At 36.8% G+C, this 12253-nt stretch overlaps 1 protein-coding gene across 2 annotated transcripts in view; it reads right to left on the reverse strand.

Annotated features, from left to right (window-relative positions):
- Positions 1-1796: 1796 nt before the first annotated feature.
- SHOC2 (SHOC2 leucine rich repeat scaffold protein) overlaps positions 1797-12253 on the reverse strand; it is a 91259-nt gene continuing 80802 nt past the window's right edge. The window contains exons 6-9 of one of the 2 annotated variants that reach the window (XM_037063950.1): positions 10634-10756; positions 6564-6701; positions 6083-6200; positions 1797-4447 (exon numbers count right to left, since the gene is read on the reverse strand). In XM_037063950.1, the coding sequence (XP_036919845.1) occupies positions 4239-4447; positions 6083-6200; positions 6564-6701; positions 10634-10756 (588 nt within the window). In that variant the 3' untranslated portion in view covers positions 1797-4238. The remainder of the gene's footprint in view (positions 4448-6082; positions 6201-6563; positions 6702-10633; positions 10757-12253) is intronic. The other variant, XM_037063951.1, reaches the window with a different exon arrangement.

Below are 12253 nucleotides of genomic sequence, written 5' to 3' on the forward strand. Positions count from 1 at the left end.
ATTTGACATGATATACTGATTTTTATTAGAACAAGGCACTTTATTGCCATCTGTTGAAAACTTTCATAAGAGAAATACAAACCCATGGTGTGACCTGTACATCCACGATCCCCCCGACCTGTGCTGGTGGCTACTCTGCACAACCTGCAAGACCTGCACACGACAGCCCTGTCTGCACTGCTCTCCATACTGGGCAGCACCCCTCCCACAGACTCCAAAACCCCCGATCTGAAACGTGATGGACTACTACCCAGTTGAAGTCCTGACACTAACAAGTATCTACATTAAAAAGTTAATACTTAGAATGTCAGCAGGATAATTAACAAGTGTGTAAAGAGAAAGTTCTTTTAAGGATAATAATGACCAACTTCAATTTTTTTCCAACTTCAATTTTAAAAGTTAAAAATCACCTGCTCAAAACACTTATTTATATTTTAACTTATATTTCAAAGTTTAAAATGAACCCATAAATGTTTCCTTAGAGTTAGTGTTATCAGCTTTAGAAGGCATTCTGCTCAATAACAAAGTATTAATAACTATTTTATAAAACATTCTCATAATACTTTATTAATCTAACAACATTCAAGATATTCCCTTAGATACCAAATCAATGTCACAACTCTACATATTCAAATTCTCAGAGATCTGATAATCAACCAAATATTGTCACATTTTTCGGTGGCCCCAACTGGCTCTTAAGGGCTAAACTAACCCAAAGAATAAAGCAAGAAAAACATTTTAGCTAAGATATTTGGTATACTACTTATCCTCTAGTATAGGAAGAAGGAAATCTTTCTTTACAAGTTCTCCTGCCTGTTTTTGGATTGTGCCATTTGCTTTTACCCAAGTTTAATCATGCCAGAGTAATCACATATCCTGGTTTGCCAGAGACAGTTCTGATGTATGGTTGTTGGCCCAATCAGCATGTCCCCTTTCCATTTCAAAGGGTCCCATTTTATATGCTTTAACCACAACCCATTCTTATTGATAAACAATTACAAATTCGGCAAGCTGAAATGTGGAGTCAATACACATGGCTTAGCAATAACTGAGATGAAGAGTAAAAGTTGTAACAAAAGTATTGGAGAAAGACTAGGTAAACTTGGATGTGTAACAGTTTATCCATTTTAAATGATTCAGACTTTACAAGACAAATTAGAAATATGCGATTACAGTTTGAGCTTATTCCAACTGTATCACCCACCTTTTAATGTAAGTACAAATAAATGTTTCATGTGTATTTTCTCCTCCAAGAGTTTCTATTTTCTACTGCTTCATTTGTATCCATCAAGTCCTGAAGTTATTTAGGATTGTTCCCTTCCTTCTGTATGAAATAGTCATTTGGGATTTAAATAGTAGTGAACTACCACAGAAGGACTGTTTGACACAGTTATTGCTACTTTCCTACTCTCCAGGGTGGGGAAAAGTGGGTTTACAGTTGTGAGTTTATTCACAAAAGTTTATTCTTGTATTATGACATTATTATATATTTTTTCTTTTTTAAAAAATATTTATTTATTTTCAGAGAGAGGGGAAGGGAAGGAGAGAGGGAAATATCAATGTGTGGTTGCCTCTCATGTGTCCCCCACTGGGAACTGGACTGCAACCCAGGCATGTGCCCTGACTGGGAATCGAACCGCGATCCTTTGCCTCACAGGCCCGAGCTCAATCCACTGAGCTACACCAGCCAGGGTGAATTATTGTATATTTTCCATATGCACAACTGTAAACCTACTTTCCCCCCCATTCTGTAGATTAACAAAGGATGAAGTTTAGAGCAATGTAAGATTCTATGACATTTTTTTAAAGTTACTGCGCCTCCTGGAGAGACTAACCTAAATTCTTTAAAACACATTTTTCTTTAAAAAAAAAATTTTTGGACATGCTGAGTAGTCCCACTGCAGTTCAAGAAAAGTATTAGCACACATACAGTCAACAATACTCCTTATATTCTAACTTTAACATTAAATATCTTGATTTCACAAGGGTATACCAATGAGAGTCCACTTTAGTTTCTTGTTAGAAGTAACAAAATTAATAAAATTCATGGGCTCTTACAAGGTGGCAGCCATACCCAGGACACGTTTTATGCTTTGTAAAAAAGTGTTGTAACTCCTCAGCTACACACGGTTTGCCTGTAACATCACTTCTACATGTAAGATTTTGATCATTTTGCATCTGTTACAGACCAATATAAATGAAGGTAGGGGAACCAAAATGTTTAAAAAACCATATCTATTTTCATTTTTAAGGAGTAATAACCATTTTTTCAAAATGAAAAAAAGACATTAGGTTACTCCCTTTAAAATTCAAGTTCCATCATCTCAATACATGAGCACACTCGGATATGAGATTTTTAAAAACCACACATACACACAAGCTCCAGGTAGAGCTGTAATAAACGAATTCCTTTTATAAACAAAATTTTAACAGAAAAGCCACAGTAGATGAAAAAGAAGAAGAAAGGATATTACTTGGTAAAATCCAGTGATATCTACAATAGTTTTACAGCACATATAAGCATTCTAGGGTTTTATATCTTTACCTGCCTTCAATTCCTTAGTTGCTCCTTAACAATCTGCCAATTACAAATACAGTTTCTCACTCAAACTTAGTCCTGATTTTGAGCACCAGGAAAAGCAAAACAACACTCAAAATTTCTACCTTTATATCGTGGCCTTAATTCAAAAATGGTTTAAGACACAATGCCCATCTAAAAGGAAGTAAAAAAGAAATCCAAGCAGCAACATGTAATTACACATTATAGTTATTCATTAAATGGAACGTGTTTTTTAGGATGGTATCTAGAAAGCACTCGTTCTGTGTCTTCAAAAACTAAATTGACTGAGACTGACCCTTTTCCAAAGTCAGTGCACTGAGTAAGGGGCACGTGTGGACAACACCGCCAGCCTTAAACCGGGAAAGTGAAAACACACCGAATAGCACGCGCACACCTTACAGAACGTCCACTGAACTATCAGTGGCTTCTACGCAATGTGCCTCTTTTCCTAAGTGTATTAGCAACTACCAAGAAAGGAAAGATGAACTTAAAACCAATGGTACTGAACTGAATTGTTTGAAGCCAGTGCCCCACATGTGGGGAAAAGTGCATTTAGTTCAGCAGCAACACAGTGCAGTGGGAAGACAGTGTGCCCAGACGCAGGTATTCCAGAATCGAAGAGATGTACAAGGCAAGTCAAGATATAAAACCGTAGTACACTGTTAAATATCCTCGGAACATACATATATTGCAGTGTTCAAAGAAAAACATTCATTTTCATTGTACAAGGCTAGGGAGAAATCCTTAAAGTTGCCTAATGTAGTTTATGATATAATAAATACATATCTATATAGCATTGTATATACATATATAGAATGTGTGTTTATGTGTATTTTTTGCTAAATTATTCTGTTATATTTTGTGGACCTGCAACTTTTAAGAATGAAACTTCCTTTGTATTTCCCCCAAACTTAAGAAAAGACATTTCTTTGTACTAGAAAAGGTCTCAGTGCCCTCCCCCCACCCACCCCAAAGACTCCTGTCAAACAGCTTGCTTCACAATTGATCTGAGAATCACGATTAAAGGAACTCTAGAATTTCTGTCTGTATCTTCAATTTGCCAGTTGTTTCAAAAAACAAATATCTTTTAATGTTTGAATCAGCTGATGCAAATTCTTTAACAGATGATATAAACTCTAGATCTGACTGATTAAAACAGAGCAAATCAAAACAACAACAACAAAAATCCAGTGATTTACTCTGACTGTAAACAATATATAAAATTTAAATCTCAAATTTCAAAATAAGTTAAAGAAAAATTCTTCAGGGCCTATAATACTATAAAGGTCTGACAATTGGTAAGGGGAAAACGCCTATGAAAAGTTGCAACAAAACTGTGTGCCCATTATATCTGCTAAGAGAAAGTGTAACTATACTACCTCTGCCCCTTAAATTTAATAAATTCATAATTTGTTTACAAATGTTTTCAGCAAACTGGCGTATCATATTACAAACAGAAAAATATCCAAGGTCAGCAAAGAAAACTTATATAAGCCTTTTGTACAGAATTAAAAAAAATCTAAATGGCTATGATTCCTCTATTAGCAGAAACACATAATGCAGTCTTTATAAATCTGCCAAATATATCAATATCTACATAAATAGATACAGATACAGATGTGAAACATTAACGGCAGTCTACTTTCGAACAGTGTGTGGGACCAGCAGATTCGTATCATCAGACCATGGCACGGTATGGGCCCTGCATCTTTAGGAACTGAATGATGAAAGACGGGCCCCCAGCAACAATCTGAGGTGGAAGGTGGCTGAGCGGACAGTTCTCAATGCTCATGATTGAAAGCTTGCTGCAAAGAGCCAACTCGAAGGGAAGGCTATGCAGGTTGGGGTTGTCATTCAAATACAGTTCTTCTAGGTTCTCCAGTGTACCTGTTTAAAAAAACCAAGTCAACTATTATTATTTTTAATTAGTTACTACTAAAAAATCTCCATGTCATTATGCTATTCTGCAGATTATGTCCACTGAAATACCCATTTCCTCTTACTTTTTTCTCCTAATTTTAAAACTCTCTACAACTGTGGATCTCAAATTTTGCAGCATGCTCAAATTAACTGAGGAGATTTGAAAACCCTAATATCCAAGCCACACTCCATACCAGTTAAATCAGAATCTCTTCCTATGATTGGTGTTCAGGCCTGGAGAGTTATTCTGGAAACTCCAGAGGCAACGCTGCTGTACAGTCAGTACCTATAATCATTTTTCTGCTGTGGACAATGTGACAATCTCTCTTATTAATACATTTCTCATGTGGAAAGACTTTTGTTATTTGGTATAAATCTTCCACTAAGACAGTTACCATAGACTTGGCAGTAAGCCAGAAATCAATTTATATAATCTTTAAAAATTTTTTCCTAGACTGTCTTAGGATGCTCATACTTTCTAGGCAAATGTCTCAAGCAACTGCATGAGGCCAGCTGAATAAATATGCTAGAAATAAAAGTGGAAAGTTACCTCATGTGTTGTCAATTTTTAAACTTTAAACTTTGTGTTACTTTATAGTGGTATGTAGAAGAGTAATGCAATGGCTTAATAGTCTTCTAATATTCAGAGCAACCCTATGAGAAATTACTATGATCATCCTTATTTTACAAATAGGAAATGTGAACCCAAGGGTTCTCCCTACCTTATTCAAAGCCACAGAACCAGACTTTGAATTGTCTGTTTTACTTCAAGACCATTCTTAATCAACAATCTATAATGCTTATGGAACAGCATAGCTATTACTAATTTATAGTTGATTTATAATTCATACTTAATAAAATTACTAATTTAAAAACTAATATCAATTGATCTTAATCAATTAACTCTATAAAATGGAATTACAACTTGCACTGACTCAAATTCAACATGGTTAAGTTGGTTATATGAAGTAATAGATATGAAAACAGAAAATTCCAAAGTATTCTCAAATATTAATATTCATCAAATATTACTGATCCTAAAATCTCATAAAAATGTTCTTTTGACATAAAACATTACTAATTTAAAAAGCCTGGGCAATTTTTAAATTTGGAAAAAATATAAAATAGCTTTTTGAAACCAAGGTTATACCTATGAGAAATATAAATATGCAAAAACATTCTCAAATACAAATTTAACCCTATGAAGACATCTAACCAAAACCAACCAAACAACCCTCCAACCACCAGTGCTTGATAGAAGAGAATAGAATACAATAGCACAGCACAGCAGAGACACCTTGAGCATGCTGGAACCTCAGTGGACAAAACCAGGAGAGCCCCGGCTGGGTGGAAAGTTGGCCCATACACAAAAAGGTTCTGGGTTCAATCTTGGGTGGGGGCGCATAATGGAGACAACCAAGTGTTGTTTCTCTCTCTCTCCCTGTCTTCCCTCCCTTCCCCTTCCTCCCTCTCTAAAACCAATAAAACATCGTCAGATGTGGATTTAAAAACAAAAACAGATTTGTCATAATTATCCAACATACTACTTGAACACAGAAAGAACAAATTATTAATCGAGTCAAGCGTCCAAAGGCTTCATACCGATTTCCTCAGGAAGATGAGTAAGCAGGTTCTCGCCGAGGCCCAGATGTGTGAGAGTGGTAAGGTGCCCGATGCCTCTGGGGAGAGTGGTCAGCTGGTTGTTTGTCAAGACCAGTTTCTAAAAGATCAACATAATGATGGTTACACACGTATTTCCAACAACTGATGTAAATTTAAAATGATACATCTACTAAACCAATAACATAAACAGAGAAATTAGAATGGATAGGACAAGAATCACTTAATAAGTTTTTCTTTCAAAAAATATCATTTGTTAGGAAGACAAAAGCAAAGAGGTTAAATGGACATAAAACTCAGTCCTAATGCTCTAACAGGAAAATCTACCCAGTTCAAGAATTAGATCAAATTTTAAAGAAAAATGTGCAATTTGAAATGGATCCCCCAAATTATAATCATATAGTTAAATTCTAATTATATAGTTATAATCTATAACTATAAAATCATCAGGATAATGTTTTACCTGTAAATCCTTAAGATAAGCAATTTCATTTGGTAAGGATTCCAATTTGTTCTCCTCTAGATCCAGCTCTCGTAACTTCCTAAGGTTTCCAAGACCATGAGGAAGCTTCTTCAGAAGATTGTTCGATAATATTAGAACCTAAGCAGAAATTATTGACAGTGTTTGGCAGCTGATAACATGGAATTATTATTACTGTTGTTTGGCTTAAGGTTTACTAAGCAATGCTAATTTTTTTAAACATTGAATATTAAAGGTAATATTCAATTATATCACATAAAACACTTAAATTACTATTCTAAAAAATCACCACAGTTATTGTAAATAAAATAGACTTTACTTAAGTCACAGCTAATATAAGCAAAAGTAAAGAATTTAAATCAAATATATATGTAATTATTAACTTACAAAAATACATATAATTACTGTCTACTTGTACTAAGGTTCATATAGTTAATGGTATTTTGATGCTGAATAGTTACGTCTAGCAGAAAACCAGTTATTTATTCAAATCCCAAACAAACCACTCTAAACTGCCTGTATCACCCACCACAATTGTCATTTGTGGTACATTTATTTACAGTGCAAGACATCCTACAATATACCTAAGAGGAAAAAAAAAGTTGAAGAAGACAGTCGTCGTTCTCACGGAAGTTAAAATGCAGATGTAGGGAGAAAAATATTGGGGACAGGGATGGTGAGAACAACACTAACTGGGAAGATCCACATAAGGTCTGGCTAATTTTTTGTACCAACTTATTTCTTTCAAAGTTATACTACTCAAAATAAAAGAAAAATACACAACAAGACCAAGGAAATAATAATAGCACTTACCATTTATTGAGTTTACTATTTGTTACTATACTCAATGCATAATCTACAACCTTACAAGAAAAATACTACATATCACCCCCATTTCACAGCTAGGAAACTGAAGTTTGAGAAGGTTAATCCATAAGTAAAAAGTCTCAGATCCGTCTGGCTTCAAAGCTCATGGTTTAACCATTATACCATACTATTTCACCTTACTACATAAAAAAAATACAAGAAATTAGACTTTTAGAAAATATCAATACAGGGAAATTTTCTAAAATAAGTATTTACTATTAGTAAGCTATCTCATCAAAAGAATGAAAGTTACAGACACTCAGAGGCAACCAAACTCATCCTGGACTAAGGAGGTGCCAATAAGATGGACCTTTAATTACGTAAAAGAACTTTAAGAGGAAAAAAGGAGTGAGAAGAAGAGGGTATTTTAGATTTTGAAAACAATAAGACTAAATGTACAGATCTAGAAATATACACATTTCCAATAAATAAAGTAAACTATTTACTAAATAAAAGAGTAGGTGGGTAATTAGGACGAAAAATAGGCCAGAGTTATGAAGGGTTCTGAATGCCACCGTGAGAAATCCATAATTATTCTGACAGAGTTGGTGTAGAGTTCTTAAACATTAAGGGGAAAAAACGTCCTAAACAATGGTAAGTTTTAGATACTTTTTTATTTCGAAGGTACTTCACAACACCCAAACTAACCAATGTTTAGTGGGTAAGAGTAATTCAAAAACACTGAGCCCAGATTAAGTCAACACCCCATCACCCTAACAGGGTTACATATTAAAGAGAGCTCTGGACTTCCAGTCAAGATGGGGGCACAGGTAAACACGCTCCACCTAATGCAACGCTATAATGGTTATAGCAAAAATTATGAGACTACAAAACAAATGTCATCTAGACTCGTCACAAACTCGAGTTGTGTGGAAGTCCAACAACCAAGGATTTAAAGAAGCTGCATTCATCCACACAGGTAGGAGGGGTGGAGGGGCGGAGTGGCAGAGTAGCAGAGAGGCACCGAGAGGCATAGAGATACGAAACGGGCAGGGCAGTCCCGCATCCATGTGTGGTGGATGAAAATCGGGAGGGATACCTTGAGAGTAGGGGATCCCAGACCTAGACCAGACCAAGCAGCCCAGGGTTCCAGTGCCAAGAGGGTAAAGTTCTCATAACTTCTGGCTGCGAAAACCAGTGAGGGGCCCTGGCTAGTGTGACTCAGTGGATTGACTACTGGCCTATGAGCCTAAGGGTCACCAGTTTAATTTCCAGTCAGGGCACATGTCTGGGTTGAGGGCCAGGTCCCTGGTTGGGGGCATGTGAGAGGCAACCAATTGATGTATCTCTCTTGCACACTGCTGTTTCTCTTTCCTCCTCCCTCCTTTCTCCTCTCTGTAAAAGTAAAAAAATAAAATCTAAAGAAAAAGAACAGTGGGGGTTGGAGCAGGGGAAGAAACTGCAGGATTCTCAGGATACTCCTGTTAAAGGGCCCACAACAGACCCACACACTCTGGGATTCGGCACCAGGGCAACAGCTGGAAGGGCACCAGTGGCACACAGGGGCAGGCCGAGGTGACTGGCAGCAGGGCCAGTGCCAGCAGACAGCTTTCTCCCAGGCAAAACTTTAGAGACCAGGCAGTAGCACTGTCCCCTCTCTAAACCCTCTCCCACACAGAGCCACAGACCGGTGATATGGGTTGCCCAGTTCTGGCAATTACCTAAGGCTCTGCCCCATACAACTTATATGTACACTTTTCTACAATAGGCCACACTACTAAGGGAGTCAAAGCAGCGCTACCTAATACACCGAAACAAACACAGGGACGCTGCCAAAATGAGGCAACAAAGAAATATGGCCTGAGTGAAAGAAAAGAGCAAAACTCCAGAAGAACTAAATGAAATGGAGATAAGCAACCTATCAGATGCAAAGTTAAAAAAAACTGGTTGTCAGGATGCGCAAAAAAACTCACTACATGCTTCAACAGCATAAAAAAGACCCAGGGAGAAATGAAGGTTATGTTCAATGAAAAAAAGAAAAATCTATAGGAAACCAGCAGTGGAAGGGATGAAGCTGAAAAGCAAATCAATGATTTGGAACATAAAGTGGGAAGGGGTGGAGGAAGTATTCAACCAGAACAGTAAAAAAAAGGAGTTCAAAAAAACAAGTGTACTAAGGAGCCTCTGGGACATCTACAAATGTACCAACATCTGAATCATAGGGGTTCCAGAAGGAGCAGAGGGAGAGCAAGAAATTACCTTATTTCAAAAAATTATGAAAGAAAACTTCCCTAAACTAATGAAGGAAATAAGACATACAAGTCCAGGAAGCACAGAGAGTTCCAAAGAAGTTGGACCCAAAGAGGGCCACACCAAGACTCATAATTAAAATGCCAGAGGTTATAGATAAAGAGAGAATCTTAAAAGCAGCAAGAGAAAAAAGCAGAGAGTTACCTACAAAGGAGTTCCCATAAGACTGTCAGCTGATTTCTCAAAAGAAATTTTGCAGGCTGGAAGGGACTGGCAAGAAGTAACCAAAGTGATGAAAAGCAAGGACCTACAACCTCAATTACTCTGTCCCACAAAGCTCTCATTTAGAATGGAAGGGCAGATAAAGTGCTTCCCAGACAAGGTAAAGCTAAAGAAGTTCATCACCACCAAGCCATTATTACATGAAATGTTAAAGGGACTTATTTAAGAAAAAGAAGAAAATCAAAGCTATGAACATTAAAATGGCAACAATTTCACAACTATCAACAACTGAATCTAAAAAACAAACTAAGCAAACAAGCAAAATGTAACAGAACTGTAGATACAGAGATCATTTGGAGGGTTATCAGCTGGGAGCACACAGGGGGAGAACGAGGGAAAAAGGTGCAAGGATTAAAAAGTACAAATTGGTTCAGTACAAATACACAGGGCAATGTTAAAAACAGTATAGGAAATGGAGCAGCCAAAGAACATACACGCATGACCTATGGACATGAACTAAAGTGGGGTGAATACTAGAGAAAATGGCGGTACTGGGCAGAGGCGGGGCTGGGGGGGGGGGAAATTGGGACTACTGCAGTAGCATAATCAATACAATATATTTAAGAAAGTTAAAATTAAATTAATAAAAGAGAAGCTCTAACATTTCTAGTTATTATTTTCACCCAAACAAACTGCTTATTTTAATTGGAAACTTTGTAAGTGAGATGACTGTGGAAGGATCTAAGGAGTTATAAATGCTCTTTTATACACACCTCAAGAGAAACAAGACCAGACACATCCTCTGGGATCTTTGTGAGCTGATTAGTGGCTAAATTCAATTCTACCATACTGGTCCAAGTTCCAAAATCCAAAGGAAGTGACGTCAACTGATTGTCCTGGCAAAGACAAAAAGATGCATCTGAAGTATAACCACAAAAACAGAGTTCCATGATCACCACCTGATGGAAAGAGAATTCTTGATTAAACAGAAAACCTTTTCCCCATTTTTTGATAACAAATATAGAAAGAACAAAACACAACAATAAAAACACTAAGCTTCCAAAGTTTCCCATACAGTAATTGTTTATATTTTGAGGGTAAATTGGAAGTTTGTCTCTTGTGTGATTATCTGTGTACAGAAAAAACATACCATGGAAACCAACACTTGAGATTTCAAAAGCGCCAGTGATAAATATGACATTCTCCTCATTTCACAATAATGTGCTGAAATCACTCAATCAAATGTGGGTGCTCATGAGCACAATGGAAGATGAACGTCTAGCTGTGGCCTACAAGGACACCAGACAACCTCAGCAATCCTAGAGATGCTGAGCAATGAAGTATGAGAGGGAAAATGTCTTAATCACACAGCAAATTAAACCATTAAAACATTAATTAAGCACCCACAATTTTACTTTAAAAGTCCATTCAGGCCCTGGCTGGTGTAGCTCAGTGGATTGAGCGCGAGCCTGCGAACCAGAGGATCACGGTTCGATTCCCAGTCAGGGCACATGCCTGGGTTGCAGGCTGGTTCCTTGCAGGCCAACTACCAGCAGGGGACGCACGAAATGCAACCAAACATTGATGTTTCTCTCCCTCTCTCCTTCCCCTCTAAATATAAATAAATAAATAAATCTTTAAAAAAAAAAGTCCATTCAATGACAAAAACATATCACTGAATAATAGAAACAGGTGACAAAATAGTGTGAGTCTAATTCTGTTTAAAAATTAGATCTAGCTATACACACACAAAAAAGGAAATATATTCCAATAATCCACTATTTTCTTTTTGATTCCTCACATTCATTTATAAAACACATTTTCATCAATAACAACTCTTATCACAGGGGTATTGGTATCGATATGGGACTATCCCAACTGGGTATCGATGATATATGCCAATATATTAACAGTGATGCTACCTCTCTCATTGGTGGTATTACTTTATGTCTTTTTTGTTAATCTGTATTTTTAATATTTTTTTGCAATGTATATTGATTATTGTCTTATTTCACACAAACTCATCCTTAAGACAAATCCCAAGGAGCAAATATCCATTTAAAAACCAAGTTTTGCCCTGGCTGGGGTGGCTCAGTGGATTGAGTGCTGGCCAGTGAACTGAAAGGTCACAGTTCCATTCCCAGTCAGGGCACATGACTGTGTTACAGACTAAGTCCGCTGTTGGGAGCATGCAAGGGGCAACTGGTCGATGTATCTCTCACACATCTATGTTTCCTCTCCCTCTCTCTCTCTGCCCCTCCCTTCCAATTTCTTTAAAAATAAAACCTTTAAAAAACAAGTTTTTCTCTCATTATAATATTTTAACTTACTACCTATTTATTATACTATTTCAACTTACTATCTATCTATGTCCAAACTACTGATAGCTAAGA

This window comes from Sturnira hondurensis, unplaced genomic scaffold (genome assembly GCF_014824575.4).
Source record: "Sturnira hondurensis isolate 20B ecotype Veracruz unplaced genomic scaffold, ASM1482457v3 Scaffold0014854, whole genome shotgun sequence".
NCBI lineage: Eukaryota > Metazoa > Chordata > Mammalia > Chiroptera > Phyllostomidae > Sturnira > Sturnira hondurensis.